Below are 21,755 nucleotides of genomic sequence, written 5' to 3' on the forward strand. Positions count from 1 at the left end.
GGAGCCTACCCGGACCACACTGTTTCTGGACAACAGCGTTACAATCTGCGGCCACGATAAGAAGATTTTTTGGTTTTCGAGACTGGTTGGTTACCGCTCTGGGGTTTGTGAAACGGAAGCCGGGAATCTCAAGGGGGGGGGATCAGTTCTGCCAAGAGTAGCGACACCCGTCTTGACCCCGGAGAAGAAAACAGCGGCTACCTCGGAGCTCAGCACCGTATTTTTCTTTTTTTTATATATATATATATGTACATTTGAGACTTTGTGAACTTTTTGAACTCTTTGAGACTTTGTGAACTCTTTAAACTATGGCGTCCACTACATCGCGAGACAAAAGAATACTTGGTGCCATCTTATTCGTTTTGACAATTGTGGTAATAGCAGTTATAGCTTGGGTAGTTGAACTCGTGGTGCATGCACGTGAACATTTGTTGCCGACTACCCCGGCTCCATCTGAGCATTTTCACTTCACATTGCCCTACCATGAAGAACGGCACCGGCAGACCTATTTGAACAATAGCTTTATTCAGATCCTGCATCATACTCTTAACATGACAAATACTTCCAATTGTTGGGTGTGTGGGATGTTGCCTGGGCATCAGAAGAAAGGGGGCACTCCACTCATTCCACTCCCGTTTTCACATAATGGGTCTTGCAATGCCTGGTACACTCTTCTATTCACTTTGCGATGGCCAACGAAAGGGGGGGTGCTTTTCCGTTTGAATAAGATTTGCTACCATGACCGGGATGGGTACCCACGAGCTGAGGGTACTCGATTTGAATGGGAGGAATACCGCCCCGACAATGCATCTGCACCCCGTACTTACAGCAACCAAAGGAACATTAATGTATCCAGTTTGCATGTTATTAATGTTATTGCAACTAAAGCTGATTTGTGCATACGTAATAAAGGTACAATCCCGGTTCGAAAAAGTGAATGCAACACTACACTTGCGTTTGACAGCCCGAATGGCATATCGTTTGTGGCATCTCGTAATACTTATTTTATTTGTGGAACTAAGGGCTATCATCAGCTTCCGTTGGGATGGTTAGGCACTTGCTACGTATCCTTTGTATTGCCCCCTGTATTCATTGCCCCACCAATGTATCATAACAAGATTCAGACAATATTTAAAAACTTATCTCTTCCCCAAATAAATAGTACTCTGGTACTTTCTGTCTCATCTGGGAGTAGTAGCATTTCAGCGCGGGGACACACCGTCATAGGTGTAACCAGGCGCTTTAAAAATGGCTTTATTATTATTATTAATATTATAATGACTATGTACTTTACCACGACTTCTTGTTAAACCGTGTTAAACGTACTGTTGTTTTGGACGATATCGACCAGACTGATACCGCATTGCAGCAATATGTGGACTTTAATTTGGGACTGTTCTCCTTTGTGGGGGCTGCTTTGAATAGTCAGAAAATGCGACGATTGACCAGAGTTGTTGAGCTGTAGCCAATGATACTGCTATTGCATTGGGGAACATAACAGAAGAACTCCAAATGTCTAGGATTGTTACGCTTCAAAATCGCATGGTTCTAGATGTGGTTCTAGCTGACCGTGGGGGGGCATGTAGAATCATCGGAAGTAGCTGCTGTGTATACGTACCTGATAATTCGCCATCTGTTTACGATGCCATCTCGAAATTGCACAAAATAGCAGCTGAAATACACCCGGACAATGGAACTTGGACTCTTTCAGGGTGGTTCTGGTCAATGCTTACCACTTGGGGTTGGAAACTGCTAACGATTTTATGTATCATTGTTGGGATACTGTTTTTTGTATGTTTATGTATACAATGTGGCCCAGCTTTATGTTCCATGTGTTTATCGGCTTGCATACCATCAAGACGAGCTCTTGCTCAAAACAAAATGATGCTTCATAAAGAAGTAGCTCAAATAATGCTAATTGATATGGAAGATGAACATCTCGATTACGTCCACTATGAGGTAGCTTCAGCTAAACGCTAAAAGGGTCGTCTGTCGTAATTTGACAGTGGCCGAGTTAGCGCTTAGCTGTGCTACACGTTTTTCCCCTTAACTTGACTATACTCGAAAACGCCATTTTGTGTATTGCGGCGGCCATTTTAGAGAATGAGCGGCCTCGTGGTCAGCATGCCTTTTAGTCCGTTGTCCGTACCACTGACCACTCGACTTTGCCCAGCAACAGGCTATTATTAGCAACGGTCAAGCCTGTACATGCGCAGTTCCAACTGACCAGTCACCCCTCAGGAATGTGCCGGCAAACTGACCAGTGGGGTTGTAACCCCTCCCATGAGTTGGCTGTGTTCCAAAAATGACCATATATGTACATAAACTCTGTAAACCTTGTGCCGCCTATCTTTTTATTGCTTGTAAATTGTAAAAAAGAGGGACTCACACCAACGTTCGGTGTGATACTTCTTGCATTACCGAAGGGTGCTGTAGGAATGTACCACCACCCCATGGGGTCTTAATAAACTTGTTCTTTGTACTTTTCAGTTTCCGAGCCAACAGTTCTTTCAGTGTAAGTGGGTTATCTACGGAGCATGTAGGCCTTGGGAACCCGATACCACAGATGCATCCTGTGTAACCCATTGATGCCTCGTTTGTAAATCAATAATGCGTCCTGTGTAAACTATTGATGCTTCCTTTGTAACTCATTGATACCTCCTTTGTAAACCATTAGTTTACAAGATGGTACAGATACATCATATCTCATCAGCAACTTCAGCGAACAGACTCCAGAAACTACAATCCCCTCCAGCAATGACAGCCAGCACACCATCACCGCCTGGGCCCCTGTCACCAAAGAAGATACCACAGCCATGAAGACCACCACTCAGGAGCCCCTATGGATCCCTGTCCCCTCACATCTTCCACGGAGCCGCCGCCGCCATAGCACCCAAACTTCGCCGCACCATCAATGCCACCTTCGAATCCAGCATTTTCCCTGATGACTGGAAGCAGAAAGAGGTCAAGCCCCTCCTCAAGAAACCCTCTGCCGACCCCACCGACCTTAAGAACTACTGTCCCATCTCTTTTGTTCCCTTTACATCCAAAGCCACTGCGAAAATCGTCAACGCCCAGTTAACCACCTTCAACAAAGAAAACGCCATCCTTGACTCCTCCTAGTCCGGATTCCGCAGCAACCACAGCATTGAGACCACCCTCCTTGCCGCCACTGATGACATTGCACGCTCCTCAACCAAGGCCACATAGTGGCCCTATCCTGCTAGACCTCTCCTCAGCCTTCAAAACCATCTCCCATTGCACTCTGGCTGCCTGACTCCACCAGGCTAGCATACAGGGAACTGCCTAAGACTGGATCTGCTTATTTCTTGCTGTTTATTTTGGTTTCCCTGGTGACTGAAGAAATAGTGGTGGTTGATTGAAAATCCTTGAATAAGCCTTGCTGACCAATAACTTGTAGATGAATGCAATAATGGCAATAATATTAGAACACACTCTAGTCTATAGATTTCAGCAAAATACACTATAACGCTAGCGTATAGATCGCTGTTGTAGACTCCACTGAATTAAAGTGTGCACATCGCTGTTTTAATTGACACCATAAATCAACCAGTACAGTTGAACCTTTGCAACACTTTCTTTATATAGAAGCGTGTAAATCGCAAAACCCTGCACGTCTGCGCAAATAGACAAAAGTACATACGTTTTGTCATTCGGTCACATTGTAAATGACAAAAAGTTGACCTTGTTAGAATGCTTGAAAATACTGCTGTTCCTGAAATCATCCTTTCTTGGTTGGCCTTGGAATCCATCGTCTGGGTTGGTGCACAGATCGTTGCCAACTTGTAATTTTTAAAACATACTGGAACTCATTAGGATATTTAAATATTAATTTTTTATTTATATACCATAATTTCAATAAGTGCAATATTGTGCAACAAAATGTTGTTCTGCTAAATTATCATATTATAACGATTAATCTGATTAACTATATTTTAGCACATAATATTCTAACATATAAACATGTACATAGGCCTGATGACGAAACCCCCAGTCCCTGGGTGATAATGACTGCCTCCAGACTTCACTGCCACAGAGCTCACTGAGAGGTGTGGCAGTACCAGGCAGAGAAGTGAATCAATTTACAATCAGCAGAGTGAAGGGTCCCTGCATCTTTGTTTTCAAAAACAAAGTCCTGCTGTGGGAGTTTACTATATAAAACTTAAAACAAAACTGACAAGTTAGACAAAAACAACATTGTCTCTTGTTTGACAAAGCACTACAACCACGTCACTGACCAATGTATTGAAGGCCACAGAGATCTTCTAAAATGACCTCTACAAACCTCCTTTAATATATTAACCAGACCTTGCTTAAGATAAGTAAACAATAATACATTTAAACGGAATATTTCATCTTTTACCTTTTGATCTGCTCTTGAGTTGCTCGGTCTCCATGTTTCTACTCCTGGAAACAAAAGAATCAACCATTAGAAATAAAAAAGAATTTAGTAGATTCCTTTTGTTTTAGGTCAGCATCAGGTGTGTATATGTTTTATTTATAGTAGTGGGCACAATGCGTCAACAGTATGGCACAGCTTGGAGGCGGCTGTATCCACCAGCAATCGGTGGATAGCTCGCCCACCTTCTTCATGGTTCCTCGTCTCAGGTAGTGGTGTGAATGCACAAACATCTGTCAGCTCAGATGTCAGAATCCAGAGAGACACACACTCCATGGACCTGAAACAAACAATGTCCCCTGTGAAAGGACACAGCAGGGGTGCCAAGGGCTCTGGCGCTAGCAAGGAACATGGCCCCTGGGGCTACTGCTAGGGTAGTAAAATACAGCATTGTCAGGGATCAATGAACTTCTCAGGGTTCTGGGCCCTGGTGCCACTGCACCTGATACATCAGTGGTAGGTACTCCGCATGTGTGCCAGGAACATTCAAGCTTTTGTTTTACAAAAATTAAAAAGAAATACCGGACACGTTGACCCAACGGGCAGGTCCGCTTTGAGCAGCGACTCTTGTGCTCACTGCCTTCTGTTAGGTGGACACTCACTCTATCAGCGTTCAGTAAATCTGACGACTATAAATTGTTTAAGTGTACCTTTTTATCCGCTGACGTCGCCAGATCATGAGTTTGAATTCAGCAAAGTCTGCCATTTATCCTTCCGACCCCCATAAATCAAATACAAATACTGAAACCAACATCTACTATCAAATGGAAGAGGCGTACTATGAAGAATTCAATTAGCACAAATAATAATAATAAATAATAATATTATTATTATTGCAATTTATTTCTCCCTGGCTCCTATCGGTTAGTTTGAATCAGCTCTTGATCTAAGCTCTGCTGATGTTCTCCTCCCTGAGACTCCTCAACTCCCTCTGAAACCTTCAAAGTTGAGGACCAAGAACATCTGCCCGGCCTCTGTTTCCTGTTTCTTTGTCCCTCAGGCAGACAAGTCTCCTCCTCACAGGAAAGGCATCTTCACTTCCTGTGCCAGGGATCTGCTTCCTGTCTCTAAGGTGAAATACAATAATGACTGTAATTTAAATGTCTTGTGATGTCAGATGGTCTGATCCTTGTACTGTGTTATGTACTTACCATGTACGCTGGGTCTGCAGCGGAGCCGGGATTCTGCAGGAGAGAGAAGGAAAAGACGTAGCACATGTAACACTTATAAAACAGGAAGGGAGCATCTGACATCAACAGAGCATCCTGTCCTGGAGGTCCTATGGCTGGAAGGAAAGCACAGGAAGGGATTGTGTTGTGTAAGAAATCACTCTGCTTCGTATACTTTTGAAGATTATTTATTTAAAATATGTATGAAATTAATGGAAGGTTGGCCTACATCCCTTCAGCCTGCAGTCTTCAGTGCTACCACAGAGCACTCCATGCATCACAAGAGGCTACAATCAAAACTAGAGTCTGTTACATCAGCCAACAACCTCTTCCTGATATATAATTGATTACCCTAAAAATGCAAACTAATTAGAACACATCCTCCCTTCCTTATATACATTTGATTTGCCTTGCAATAAAACCTAACAATCCGGAAGAATAAAACTATACAAAAAAAACCTTTAAAAAACCTAAATACTTTCAATACTATCAAGAAATTAAACAATTCTACCACTATGAATCACTCCATCAAGCAAACCAAAACCAAACACTCCTTCACTCAAAACCATACAAAATTAATCCTACACAATCCCTAGCTCCGTTCTCTCCACAATGCAATCCTTTAACCAACTTGGAGGCTTTCTTTCTCTCCTGGGAGAGAGTGTCATTCTCATTATATGGTGCTCTAGTCACCAGACCTAAATTATCCTCCACCATATCATTAGTGCCCACAACTACACTGGAATCAGGGTGTTCTGCTAAATGACCGGCCCCTAGAACCTCTTATAAGCCATCACCTGGTGAAGAACTGATCATGGGAGCTGACACCTCTAGATAATCAAAGTCCTCTTCTGGAATAACTTCAGGTGCTTAGAGACCAATCGGTGATAATGCGCTATATAAATATAATAAATAAATAAAATAAATAAAGGTTTGTTCTAACTTTTTTAGTAGGTCAAAGAAGACTTCAGCAGATGCACGGAGCTAAGGTATCTGGCTTAGGTGCATCATGCCCAGCTTCAGTTTCCTTTCGAGGTTTTCAAGCTCCAAGAAAAGGAGACTATATCCAATTCCATCGCCAGAAGTACATTTTTAAGGGGGTATGGCACTCAGCTATAAACAAACATTAAAGCTGCGCTCTATACATGCATTCTTTCCCAAATACTGGCTGTACTACTAAATGACAACCTCCAGAATAGCTTCAATCAATCAGGAGTGTGTATACCGCAACTACTCACACGTGAGGGTGTCAAGGCGCTGAGGAGGGAGGGGCGGCTGCTGATCTGTCTGGGCATGGAGGTTCAGTCAAAGAGCCAGGTCTTGAGATGCTTCTTGGATTGGGTCAGGGACGGGGATGCCCTTTGTTTCAGATCTTGACAACGAGGTAGGAGAAGGATCTTCCTTCGGTTCTTGTCTTGTGGATCTGTGGGACGGTGGCTAGGGCATGTCGATGGAGCAGAGTTGTCTGATGGGTACGTGGAATGCAAGGCGGTGGTTCGGATATGCTCTTCCTGTGTCGTGGCGAGCTTTGTAGGCAGGTAGGAGGGTATTTTCCTGTTGAATGGGAGCCAGTGGAGTTGTCTCAGGCGTTATGTGGCTGCGGTGGGGATGTCGAGGACCAGTCTGGCCAAGGCGTTTTGGATGTACTGTAATTTCCTGAGCTGTTGCTGGGTGATGCCGGCGTCGATTGCGTTGCTAGGTCAAGTCTGCTGGTGATGAGTGCATGGGGGACCACCTTTCTGTGTTCTGTGGGGATCCATCTGAATATCTTTCAAAGCAGGCAGAGCGTGAGCAAGCAAGATGAGGATACCGCGTTGATTTGGCAGGTTTGTGGTTTGGCATGGTACAAGAATATCGAGGACAGAATATTGAAAGGTAAGTGCATTCAGGAAGGTGTAGATTTACTAATTGTGAACTCCACATCTACTTACCTTGAAGATATACACATTGCCTAGTAACATTTATGTGGAGTAGAGCATAGAAAATCTATACTTATCTGTTGATACTTTGGATTTGATATTCTGTCTCAGACATTCTGTGCCATTGATATTCTGGTTTCGATATTTAGGTGCACACCATGTAATTCTATGTGAATAAATGTATGAATTTTTTATTGTACATATTAAAAGCACATTCTATCAGATTTTAACAATCCAAGTTTAAATCCTATCATTTAGATTAAATTTAAAGTAGACGTGTGTAAAGTTGAAAAGTAGTCTGACTCCCCACTTTATGTATTGTCTAATCTGTTCAAGCTTTGTGCAATGCAAAGCTTATCAAATTCTTTATTTAAAAAAATAAGAAGGCCTCAGCTCAGCGCTCTCTCATCATCCGGTGATAACTGTCCTGCATCCACAATCAAAAGTGTGCTGGAAGATGTCCTACTGGGGACGTTCTGAATGAAGAAATCATCACACCCGGAATTCCTGAAAAGATAAACCTTACCTTATAGAAACTTTGGAAACTTTATCTGCTTCAAAACGTGTGGAGTTTCCTAATACCAACCAACTCCGTAAGTGAAGTTTGAATTTACCTCCCCACTAATTTACCTCTCCTCTAATTTATAATAACCTTAGAGAGAGTTTGGAGTATATCCATCAAGAATATTTTCTGAACTTAGGGTCGGACAGTGTTTTCTTTAACAATTTAGGGATGCAAAAATGGCGAATACTAAATAAAATGTAAATGTCATTTTAAATGGCAGGTTATCTAGATATTAAACCAGGTTATCTAGATATTAAACCATATTTGAAAAATAGTCTGTTATAACAGCCCTTTGTGACATGACAGGCTAGATTGTGTTATTTCAAAGTAATACTACTGCTAGTTAAAGTATTTGCAGCCCTTTGCTGCTGGCATATTAACCTAACACACTATCTGGCTTCTGCAAACCAAATAAAGAACTATAAGGCAAATGCATTATCTCACCAGGGTGTATTCCACAACAGTAGGCTACAGTGATGTCAGTCAAATATAAGTTTTGTACCTGACTTGTTATAACTGTACCCCAGCTTTATAGGCTAATCAAAGCACTGTGCCAGACTGGAATCTAGGAGTTTCGTGATTGGACAGCATATCTGAATGAATGGTAGGTTTAGGCAGTGACAACCACTTCTGTATTAGGACTAGGAAATGTCATGTGTGTTGCTGGCTTAAGAACACATTTATCAATTTAATGCACAGTTCACATAGGAAATTCTTGTTTGACAGACCAGATGTGAAAGTTTAGAAGGGAGTTCGGCTAGTGCCCATTAGCCTTTTGGCCTCGCAGCACTGACAGCAAAGTAGTGTTGATAATACCTTTCATATGAACTCCTCACACACAACACTGCAGCATCACATGGGGTCCACCATATCCCCTCTATTATTCAACATTTACCTAAAATCTTTACCAAACCTGATTAAATAACCTCACTGTTTCAGCTCTGTGGATGACAACTAATCATTTTTAATATGGATGGCCTGGAAGACCTCTACAATTTAAAACATGATGACTGCCTTCGGGCCACAAACTAATTGATGATGAATTACCATCTAAAGCTAAATACCGCAAAGCTAGAACGCATGATCTGCAGACAGTGATAAAAAAACTGTTTACTGCCATATGGCCTAAGGAGCATGAGGTCCCCCAACAATATTAGGAGAAGCCAGAAACATTGGGATAACCATGGATTTGAGCCTATGTTTGATCCATGTTATAAATGTAAAACTAAGTGTCGTCTATGCAATGAAACACCACAATGCACAATCCCATGCCCTGGATGCAACAGAAACTACAAGCCATTGTCACACTTGTAATCTTCACAGTTAACTATGCAACACCCTATACCATGGAGCACCCGCATTCATCATACACAAAATACAACTCATTCAAAGACTTGTTCTCCGTCTTCAGCCAAGAGAACACATAAATCCAGTCTCACAATCACTCCTCTGGCTACCTATAGCAAGAATAGCAATGTTCAAGGGAGTATGCGTTGTTCACTGAGCGTCCCTAGGAAAGGACTGCTATAGCTACGCCCTGAATACGAGCAAAACAAAGAAATCAGGATGCAACGCTCCAGTCTTGCACCACAACCACCTTAGTTTAAGAAATCCTTAGGAGGCACTGCTTTCTCAGTACATGCCACCAAGCTCTCAAACATGCTACTGGCCAGCATTCCAGAAACCCAGGAGCAAAGACAGTTGAAAACATGGCTATTTCCAAGACAGCTACACCACCACACAACTCGGCAACCAAACCTGGAAAGACAGTTGCACTCTCAAGCTCAATCGTTTGCTTAAAATCCACAGACTGGAAGGAACCCAACTAGCAAACGACTTTAATAGGCATGTAAGTTAAGGAGAGTTGACCTATGCTTCTCCAGGGTATTACATAGTTAAGGAAGTTCATGCATAACATTTCTGGTCCACACAAATACTAATATCATAACTCTCAACAGTCAGCAACCAAATGTAACATAGACCTCTTACATTCAATTGAGGCACATATGCTATGATGGTTGTCCATCACCAGTTCTGTGCAGCCAATAAACCAGCCAGCACTAAATGAACATTCATGAAATATTTGAACAGATCTATGGGTTAATTGAAGGACTTTAATCTAATCCATGACTGCGGGCCCCAAATATCTATACATTATGGCTGCTTCTTTAAATCTGACAGTGACTTTTAGATATGAAATTATAGTAATAATACACATCCAAGCAGATATCTCCACTTCACTCTCCCTCCGTCAATGCCAGCTCTGACTCAGAACTAAACACTGGGGCATATTCACTAAGATTTTGCTTTGTTGTTACATCACCTTTTTTGGAACAGCCAATATGCAAAATCATTTTCAGTATTTACTAAAACATACAAAGCCACTATGAGTAGTTTACTAAATACTTTGGGCCTCATTATGATGGTGTGCGGACAGTAACGGGAAATGGGACTGACCGCTAGAGGTGCTGTGGTGCATGAGGCCAATTAGGCTGCAACCACCACCCTGGCGGTTGCACCCCGCATCGTTTACATTGCGGCGGGTGGTGCTGTAAGCTGCACCCGCCACAATGTAAAAGTTGCATGTTGTGCATTGGCATGCACCAGGTGACAGGCACCATGCGCTGTCTGGCACATTGTGCATGCCAAGTGCAGCCACCCACCCCCACAACCCCCAAGGTCACACGGGCCCCCAAAGCCATTTATCGTATGCCTTTCCATGGTGGAGTCTCCGTCATGTGAAAGGCGCACGCACCACATGCATCAAAATATGGATGGCGGTGCCTGCAAGCCTCCGCCACCGTATTGTGTGCCTTTTCTGCCCAGCCGGCAATCCGACCGGCGGAAAACCAAACCTGCCTGTAACGCAGGTACCTTTGCACCACGGCGCAAGTGTGTTTGCAATGGTGCTACCCAGCATATTGTGTGCCAAGGCTAGGAGACAGAAGCAATATGCATTATCTTTGTGACTAAATGCCTTTATGCTGTCTGCCTTTTACCCAATGCCGCACAGCTAATTGCCTTGCTGCTTGCATTACTTGAAAGCAAATCTACCCCAACTTTCTAACTGGACAACCCAGTGCAGTAACCAGCTAAGCAGACTATAATCATAAGAAATACCATAAAAGGGCGTGCAGAGCTGTTCAAAGCTTATATAGTACTGCAAACCATAAACTGCGCGTCTGTGTCTCTCAGATCTCACCATCCACCACACTGGTACGCTCGGTGTCTCATAATAGGACCACCGCACCACGGTGGTCATCGCGGATGGCATAAAAACACTTCCCACATAGGATCAAAATATTTGTGCGGTTCACTTACAGGTATTTGAACATTTTTATGAATTAGAAACAAATTAACATCCTACACTATTTCTTTTCCCATTCCCTGTACGCAATGCCTCCAGAATTAGGCAATTCTGTGGCTACAGCATTTTCTGCATGATTATGACCTTGCAACATTTGCCACATAATCGATCTTCTGCATAATCTGCAGATTCTGTAACCGATCAAATGTTACAAAAAGTGCTCACTGAATGCTGTCGTTCAGTGGAAGGTTGGCTGGTCACCTTTCAGTTACTTGCAGCTGTATTTGGATGTCGAACTGGTACTAATAAAGTGAAACCTTTGCCCAGAAAGTGCTGATTTGTAAATGTGAGCTGCATGAACCCACATAATTTGTGTTTTCTTACCCCAAATTGTAGTCAACATTGCTGCATATTTTAGGCCTTCCCTGCCTCATTACTCTATTATCCCTGTCTGTACCCCAGGAAGATTGTCACACAGTTCAATCTACAAAGTTCTCTGACTTAAGATAAGTAAACATCTCCATGTTAAAAAAATAAGCAGCAATTTGTCAGAAGACATGGCCTGACATTTAACCTGTCTTGAAACACGCAGCAAATGTAATAAGAAAAAAAAATATTACAGAATTTGTATTGCTTATTATTGTTATGGGCTGGCCCGGCCCTCAAATGCACCCCGTGGCTACGGCCCTGACTATGTCCCAATGTAGAACACTTGACTGAGTAGAGACGCTTCAGGTACGGGACTGATAACAGGACTTCCGAGGGCAAGAAATTTGAGAATTGCAGCTTTTCTTGAGAAATCATTGGCTTTAGTGAGACCTCATTCAACGCATATCTCAACAATGCCTAGCTGGAGTCAAGTCAAGTCAAGTCAGGTAATTTGTATAGCGCACTACATACCCAGAGGGTTTCAAAGCGCTTAGGAAGGGGAGGAGGGTTACTTGTCAATTATCCACGTTTTAAGTTGCTTTCTGAATGCTAGGTGGTTCTGGGTAAGGCGAAGGTACGCGGGGAGTGAGTTCCATGTTTTGGCAGCTCACAGAAAAAAGACTAAGGGGGCCAGTAGGATGGCGGGCGGACTTTGCCCGCCCGCCATCCTCACGGTACTTGGGACCGCCTGCCATAAGGGCGGTGGTCCTGTGGGGGGTATTAGGATGCGCCCGCCACAGTGGCGGGCGCATCCTGCATTTTTAACATTGTGGTGGGCGGTGCTCTCAGCATCGCCCGCCACAACGCTAAAAACGCATGTATGCATTTGCATACATAAAGCGGCAGGCACCACGCTGTGCCTGCCGCTTTGTGTATGCAAATGCTGGGGGGTACCACAGGTACCCCCTGTGTGCACCCCCACCTCGCCTTCACTCCGGGGGCCCGCAGGGGGCCCCTGAAGTGAAGACCGCCTGCAGCCCATACTATTATGGCTGGCTATGTCTGATTGACACCGCCACCATATTAAACCTTTTGACCGGGGTGGAAAAGCGGCGGACACTCTTTCCATCCGCCCGCGACCCCCAAGCAATGCTAATATGGCTGGGGGTCAATCTGGTTAGGATGGCAGGCGGATTGCCCCCGCCACCGCCAGCCTAGCGGGGTCAATCCGTCCGCCATCCTAATGGCCCCTAAGTGAGAAAGTTAAATCTCTGACTGGGTCAACTCACTAGGCTTACTCGACCTCCGGTGCACCTGGACAGGGACTGTTTACTTTCAGCACAGAAGGGGGTTCAACTTATTTGAGCAGTGTTTGAACCGCTTGACCACTGGTTGACCTTCACCACCAAAGGTGGTGTGGTCTATGGTTGGGTGACAGTATGCTTCTCTTGCCCTGATAAAGTTGCTGAAACTGTTCCCTGGCCATGACACATGTTCTTTACTATATACTCTGAGCACAACAGTTGCCTTTAAGAATGTGTTTCGAATACCTACATAAAGTTTAGAGGTCCTTTGTATACATTTTAACCTACATTTTGGGTCAATTTGCTGACTTATAGAGTGGAGAATGAACTCTCGGGTAGGTGGAGGATCTTACACTCTGTTGAAGGGTTCAAAGTAGAAGCTCTTGCAAATGTTGTTTACTTAGCTACACTCCATAGTAGCTCTAGGAAGGGTGTTTTTTTCCTGCATGCAGAAGAAGCTGCTGATGATGACAGATTAAGCCAGTTGCTAGCAAAATCCCAAAAAACCCCCATAAGGACCTTCCTACATTACCACCCTGCAATTGAAGAGCCCATAGTGAGAGGCATTGGCAAGCTTTCAGAGAATGCAAAAACAATAGTTGATGGACTGAATGAAGAGCAATGTCATACATTCCCTCCAGTAGAGAGATCTGGGCCTAAATCCATTGTTTGTTTGCTAACCATGCCATTCTAGTTTGAACCCAGCCATATGCAAATCAGTCTTGATACTGTGCCTCATGGGAACAGTCCAGCCCAAACTGCCAGGCCAGGTCCTCCCTGGACTGACAACAAGCATCCTAGGGCCAGTTTCGGGGTTTCAACCCTCTTCAGCCAGGATAGCTTGATTCCAGTGGCATGGAGAGCACGGGACCCACGTCTGGGCATACCCGTCTCACTCAGGGTGACAAATGCAAAAACAACAGTTGATAGACAAAAGGCAGAGCAATGTCATACATTCACCCCAGTACAGATATCTGGGCCAATATCCATTGTTTATTTTTGCACAATATGCCATTCCAGTTTGAACCCAGCCATATGCAAATCAGTCTTGACCCTGTGCCTCATGGGAACAGTCCAGCCGAACTGCCAGGCCAGGTCCTCCCCAGACAGGGAAACAAACATCCTGGTATCAGTTTCTGGGTTTTACCCTTCATCAGCCAGGCTAGCTTGAATCCAGTGGCACAGTTTGCATTTTTTCTTTTGTATTTTGCAGAATGATTATGGATTCAACCCAGATCTGTCACTGGGGCTGAGTGTTTGAAAAGTTTCAGCACTCCATCCATCATCTCTTTGTGTATGCAAGCTTTCAGAGAACCCATATTGCATTTAGTAGATTTTTTGGGTGGGGTTAGGAGAGGGTGATTTTCTGGTTGTGGTTAGGCATGAGCAATGAATTCTGCTCTACCAATGGAGTTGTAAAAAACCTGGCAAAGCGCATGGAGGTTTTTCTCTTGCATGGCTCCCCAATGTTAAATCGGTGAGCATAAGTGAGAAAAATCATATGTTATACCACCTCCCAGGGTGTCATTTCTCAATGCAGCGCAGTCTTAGCTGTTCGGTGCCGCTAGCATTGAGAAACCTGCCGCTCGCTTTGAGGAAGCTGCCACTGGAGTAGAACATCTACTTGAGCGGAAAAAAGCCCTCTTATGGTGCATGATTTGCCTTTTGTGCTGATGTTAGAGTATGGGACAAACTCCCTGCACAAAAAATCAGCAAGACTTTTTACAGCACTTTCCAGAGTTCAGTATAGCAGAACTTCACCTAGGCCTAGTGGTGAAGCCTCACAGGTGACCTCAACCTGAGCTTAGGTCCCGGTCTATTGCACCTATGGATGCTGTATTGTTTCCTGGTGCTTTTTGACCTAAAAAATTAAAAAATATATGTTTCCATTTTAATCATTTTTGTGTCATTTTACTTAATACATTTTTCTTAATTTTTAGAATTTAGTTGTGAGTTTCTTTTGTTTTGTTTTGTCTTTGTACCTTTTTTGGTACTGCTACCTAATTTTCATATTTCTTCTACATTTAGCCTGGCTTCTCTGTGCCATAACGTGAGGGGGTGAGACCAGAATTATTTAGTATACCTTGGCCTGACAAGACTGTGAACTTCTTACTCAAATAAAGCTCAAACCCCCCATCTAATAACCCACGTCCTTATGCTAATCATCCAAGTTTGAGCAGTCTTACTTGGAGGAGGTTTCCTTGGTAGGGACCCCTTTGTTTCCTGGATTGGTTTGCAGCGCTAAGTCAATCCACAGTGGAGGCCAATCCACCAACCCATTAATCCCACTAATCTGTTTACAGTATACAATCTGCCAACATGTGTTTCATAAAGTGATACACATATTATATTATGGAGACTATGTATGTGGGCACTAACAATGTATGTAGAGAGGTGTATTGCCAGCATCATGAAGGCTCAAGAGCCAGGCAAGGGTCGCACCCTCCTGCTCACTGCAGGGAGCTACTCTACAATAATTATAATTAAATGTACTGAAGAGGTAACAAAGGCCCCCCTAATGAAGGAAGGAAGATTTCCTTCAGCATCTTCTGTTGACATTAGCCACTCACAGACTGTCACAGCAGGCCACCTCAGGGGTCACTCCAGAGGGTTGGAGGCAGTTTATGTGGCAGACATAGCTAACTGTCTAGTATGCATCAGGGCTCCAACCGAGCCCTCAATCTGTGCTCCTAAAGAACAGAGCAGAGGGCCTATGCATGTTTCTCCATACAGTATGAAAACTGAAAACAAAAACAATTTGAATACCATGGATTTGTTACTATGAGACATTATTTACTTGACTTCATCACTGGCTGCTACTCACCGCTGACTGTTCTTCGCGCTCTTTTCTCATGTTCTCATATTGGGTGTCAGCGTCTTTAATAACGCTGGGATTCTGGGACACGTTTTCATCTGAGGCAAAGAGTGATGGAAGCATTACTGTTGTGTCACATATGCAGAGTATATAGTATGTAATACAGAGAGATAAAAGAAAGGTCATATTATGGACTTTACCTTTGTTTTTGTCCTTCTGTTTCAGACGTCTCTCATAATGAACCGCCATCACTGTCACAATGACTGCAGCACCGAGGAGAACTCCACAGGCCACGCCCACTGTGGTCTGCCAGCAGGAGCCAGGGGTGGGGCAAGGGCTGCCTGGAGGAGGAAGCAGAATGAAAGCCGCCAGTGAGTGTCTTGATTATTTACACTTGGTCTAAGAACATGCAGTGGAGCTGTAACAATTTTGAGAGTGGAGGTGCTGGCCAATCATGTCATTTCAGTAATCCTAGGGCTTGATTGCGAGTTTGACGGTGCGGGAGCAGGGCGGCACATCACTGCGCCGCACTGCCAAATGCGACTGCCGGTCGGCTGCCAGATTACACATTTCCTTGTAGCCTGGAAGGTGGTCCTCTGGCGTTCCCACAGCAATGCCTTTTAAAAAGGCACCGCAAAGGGAATGTCAAAGCCCGTTCCTGCACGGCATGGATTGTGAAGTTCATGCCATGAAGGAAGGGGGTGAATGCACACAGCGAGGCACAGCATGGGCCCCCTGCAAGCATCCCTAGAGCCTGAGGCACCAGGAGGCCCTGGAGGGCCCCATTTGTTCCCTCACCGCCACCCTTTCTAATGCGGTCTCACCACCGTGATTAGGGACACAGTGAGGAAACTTGTAATATGCTTGGCAGGACACAGCAGCACCGCCAAACATAATATTCCATCCTCAAGAATGCCGCACCAGCACCTGGGATCGTGGATTCCTGGCTGCTGCGCCAATCCCTAATGGTCCGACTGCTGTACTCATAATAAGGCGGTTAGACCACTGGTGCGGAGCTCCCCAACTGCCACCGCACCTCCATCGCAAGTTTGACGGTCTTATGGACTGCCACACTCATAATTCGGCCCTTAGGGGTTGTGATAGAAGAGTGTGTGTACTAAAGGGACACACATGAGCAAGAGAATATGGGTATTGCGAAGATTTGAGTGGCACATTTTGAAATACATTTTCATAAATATATGACTAAATTGTCTAGTAAAGTCAGTGGGCCCGATTCACAGAACTAACATAAGACAAAATCCTAAACTTACTACCATTTTGGTATTCACAGAAGGCATTTACTCATTTTGGTATTCACAGAAGGCACTTACTCACTTTGGTATTCACAGAAGTTAGGAGTCCTAACTTTAGGACTCCTAAATGTCTTCTGTGAATACCGAAAGTCCTAAAGTTAGGATTTTTCTCAGTATAGGAGTAGTAAAGTTAGGACTCCTTACTTAGGAGTCCTCCATGGTATCACACACATTTGTTCTCCTTTGTGTATCTCATAAGCACCTCCTGACAGTGAGACAGTCAGCGAAACAGTTCTTTCATCCGGGACCATTTTCTATCCTGCAATAGTAAAATTTCATCTTGGCTGCTTGTCCTCTCAAAATCAAAGCTTTGAGTATTGGATTATTATCAGTATTTAAAATCACCTTAAACATAGACATTATACCTGGTCCAGCAATAGCTCCTTTTACATCCTTACACACATTATTCATCTTCACCCCACACATATGGATTCTCCTTCATCAGCAAGTCTCCTTCTCCAAATATATGTATTTTTTGTATAAAGTGTTAATCCTGAAGTTTATAAGTTGTCTAACCTGATCTGTTGGTAAATATAAGTTTGAGAAGTCCTCACCATCTTTCAACATCAAAACCATTTTGTTCCTGCTAGGAAGAGGAACACAGTCTGTTGTAGTATTATCATTTTCAGTCTCCTATTGGATTATTTTGTGATGACTGCAGCATCCATCATAACCAATCCACAAGCATGGATAATTATGATAATGACTATGGGACACTTAGTAAATCTATAACACACATCATTTAGAAGTAAGTCAATATGTTGCGTAATGGCGGGTTGGACTACATTTCCCAGCATCTACCATGGCCAGGCATTAGTGACCAATCCACATACAAGGATGAAGACAATGTGAAACATATTATACCTATGACACACCCTCAACCCTATAAACTAACGTTGATCCTATTGAAAGAATATCTTACAAAATATCTATTAGTGTCACCTTAAACTACAAGTTCTACAATGACAAGGAAAATACAGGTATTTAGGGCCATTTCAAATTAGTATGAGAAAGGCAGACAAGATACATATCCGAGCAGGTAATGATGACATCAGTGTGTAATTGAATTCTGAAAGAGAGAGAATCACCAATGGTGAATGAGGAAAACTGAAGGAAGCCCGGACACTGCCATCGAATGGAAGAGGGAGACATTGAACGTGGACTAAGCAACTAGACCAGTGTCTTCTTTGTAAAGCAGGTGGGTGTATGAGATCAAGCACAATATACCTACACAAAAGATCAACCAAAGAACGTGCTCAGGCTGCATTATGAGCAAGGTGTTAACAAAAAAAAGGAATATGTTCGCTACTACACATGTCACACCCATGCTACAGGACATTTGACAAACGAGGTCAGAATGTACCAGTGAAGTGCCCATGTGCTAGGAATAAACAAAGTAAATCCTTTGAAGTGAATGTAACCAACTAACATGTAATTTCAGGAAACATTTATAAAGAAGCAAACCACATTTACATGAGGTCTCTATCCCTGTAGCTACCTTCCAATCATGGATTAGTGACAGCAGTTGAGAACACAAGGTGACTGACAGAGGTTGAAGATGAATGGAATATGAATAGAGTTTGTACCAATAATTGTTTCCCCTTTTTTATCTTTCTTCAAAAATGCACAAACAGGGAACCTTGGGCATGCCTAAGATTTAACTTTATTTGAGGTGTGTTGAACTGGGCTCTTTTTGCCGGGTCATCCCTGAACTTTTTGCCTTCTTCAGTATTTTTTCTGACCTGTTGATGGTGGCTTTATGACACTGGGCACTTTACCACTGCTTATCAGTGCAAAAGTGCAAGTGCTCGCTATTGTAAAATAATGTAATGGATTAGTGATTCCATGATTGGCTTGCAGCGCTGATGGTGCCACCCACAGAAGCAGCTTGTAAAATTTGACTCAGGCCTGCCATTGCAGAGCCTGTGTGCAACCTGGGGCTGCCATGTCGACTTGGCAAGTGCACCAACTTGCCAGTCCCTAAACCTTCCCTTTTCTACATTATAGTCACCCCTAAGGTAGGCCCAAGGTACCCCCATGGGCAGGGTGCATTGTATGTAAAAAGTAGGACATGCCCTGATGTGTGTGGCATCTCCTGATAGTGAATTACAGCCAATTTTTTTTTTCACTATTGCACGTTTACCTGTTAGTATGCCTGAACTCAGAATGATAAAATACATATTTTAGTAAAGTTGGGTAAAACATTCTGTGTTTGAAAATACCACTTTTAGAAAGTAGGTATTTTCTTGCCTAACCTCTGCTAGGTTTGTGTATTCCATGTCTGGTTGGTGAGTGACAGGGGGTGGGGTGGTTCCAGAAGACAGGGTGAGTCAGCACTAGTCTGAATAGACCTTCAGAGACAAAGGATTTGTGTGTATAAAAAGGGGGACCCAGACCCCTGAACTTCCGGGAAATCAAGAGGAACCGTTAACAAGGAGAAGAAAGCGGAGAAGCTGAAGGAGGATTACTGCCCCTGTGCTGTTTGCTGTCTAGGGTTGGCCTGCAGTGGTTAGTTGTTGCCAAGGAAAGGCAAAAAGGACTTTGCTGTTTGCTTTGTCATCTTGAGGAAGATCTCCAAGGGTATGAACTGAGCTTGCCTCGTTTCTGAAGTATCAGGGACACAAAGACTTCACCACCAGCTACCCCTGAATTTCCTTGCTGGGAATTCTAAACTCCAGAGAGGTGCAGGCAACTCTTTAGGACCTCTAGAGACTGTTTGTCACTGGGAACTCAAAGCACAAAGCAACGAGTAGAAGCTTGTCGCCACCGCAGCAGTTGCCATCGCATCGCCGAAGAAGCGAGCAGCCGCCGCAGCTGTTCGCCCTCACATCACCGATGAAGCATGTTGGATCACTGTAGAAGTGTGCCGCCACCACAGAGGTTGCTGTTGCATCACCGGAGAAGCGTTTTTCAAAGCCTGTTGCAGCTCCAAAGATTATTGATTTCGCCGCGCGGCCGTCGGGAGTGCACGCATCGCATCCACGTTGTCGCATCTCATCAAAGACTCAATTTTTTCGCACCGAATCATTGTATCGCATCGAGGAGCCAACTTCTCGCATTGCACCGGATCACAGTAAGAAACCGACACATCACCACCTCGCTGGTAAGGAACCGATGCATCACCTCCCCTGCACTGCAGAGGGAACCGACATATCACCTCCCCCAAAGAAAGGAACCAATGCATTACCTTCCCTGCGACCCTTTTGTTTGTTTTGGTGACGCATCCATGGTACTTTGAGAGTAAAGTGTTGCATTTACCACCTACATTGAACTAAGCTATTTCTACCATTTATAAGTCATATTTTTATTACAGTATTGTGGATCTTTGTTGTTTTGTCTTGTGTTAGGTCCAGTAAAGATTACTTATTTTTCTAAACTGGTGTGGTGTCCTTTTGTAGTGTTTTCACTGTATTACTGTACGTGCTTTACACACTGCCTCTGAGATAAGCCTGTCTGCACGTGCCAAGCTGCCAAGCGGGTAAGCAGGGGTTATTCAGGAGTGCATCCCCCTTTCCCTGACTAGAAACAAGGGTCCCAATGTAGACAAATGTGTATACCATTGCCAACTAGAGCCCCCCATTTCTAACAAGGTGCATAAAAAATATTTATTCAGGCAGTTCAGTATTTCTGATTCCTATCAAATTTTCTTGAGACATACCTGAGCTGCCTTGGAATAGCCCTGAAGAAGATCTCATTGTATTGGAGTCACCCCAACAGAGATCGAAGCAAGTAGGCGTAAACGCGGAGTACCTTGGTGACATTTATATGAGCTTTCAATCAACATAATTCAATCTGACAACAACTTAATTATCGAACACTGAGAATACATCTGTATAGGACAATAATATGTGAACTCTTTTTCAGTATACAAATGCATATTGTGGAATTCATGTACATTTAATATATGTCATGCATCGATTAATTGGGTATGTGGGATCAAATAGGTGTCTGTGATATTTTGTTTGTGTTTCTCAAACAATTGTCCATAATTTACAAATTTGTTTTTTGATCTGTATTTGATGTTTTTTTCAAGTTATATATCAATTATCTCTGGTATTGTTTTAAGGAATGTAATTAACTGTTATCATAAATACGTTTTAGCAACAAGATGAGTACATTCTGCATGTTGCTCTCCAATATGAATCAATTTGTAATGTATGGTGAGTGAGAATGCACCATATTTTAATGCCTATAGGAGAAAGGCACTCAGCTTTTTCTACTGGTCTCATGACTCCTTCAGTGACCATCTGGTCTAATAAAACTTTCACTTTAGTTCTTATGGCCACAGGAATTCTCCTAACACTGTGCCCAAAAGGCAAGGCTCTATTTTGCAATAGAATTGTGTGAACATATTCCTTAGCCAAACCCAGCCTATCCTCAAATACCTTTCCAAATTTCTGAAAAATCTAATCCCTTGATCAGTTGCTCTGATTTTATTATACATTACTAGTTATATTTATGCATCCATCCTAAATTGATTGGTTACTCTAAGACACAGAAAGGGCAATTCACAAAGGTAAACTTACACATGAGTACATCTACACATGTAAGTTTACTCTACTTTTGGCAATTCA

General features: G+C 43.4%; 1 protein-coding gene across 1 annotated transcript in view; it reads right to left on the minus strand.

Moving 5' to 3' along the window:
* Window positions 1-4,380: 4,380 nt before the first annotated feature.
* LOC147706607 (uncharacterized) overlaps window positions 4,381-21,755 on the minus strand; it is a 740,422-nt gene continuing 723,047 nt past the window's right edge. Inside the window, 4 exon segments of the mRNA XM_086929638.1 lie at window positions 4,381-4,428; window positions 5,572-5,604; window positions 15,878-15,966; window positions 16,069-16,205. Coding sequence (XP_086785764.1) covers window positions 4,381-4,428; window positions 5,572-5,604; window positions 15,878-15,966; window positions 16,069-16,205 — 307 coding nt within the window.

Source organism: Lissotriton vulgaris, chromosome 7 (assembly GCF_964263255.1).
Source record: "Lissotriton vulgaris chromosome 7, aLisVul1.2, whole genome shotgun sequence".
In the NCBI taxonomy this organism is placed as follows: domain Eukaryota; kingdom Metazoa; phylum Chordata; class Amphibia; order Caudata; family Salamandridae; genus Lissotriton; species Lissotriton vulgaris.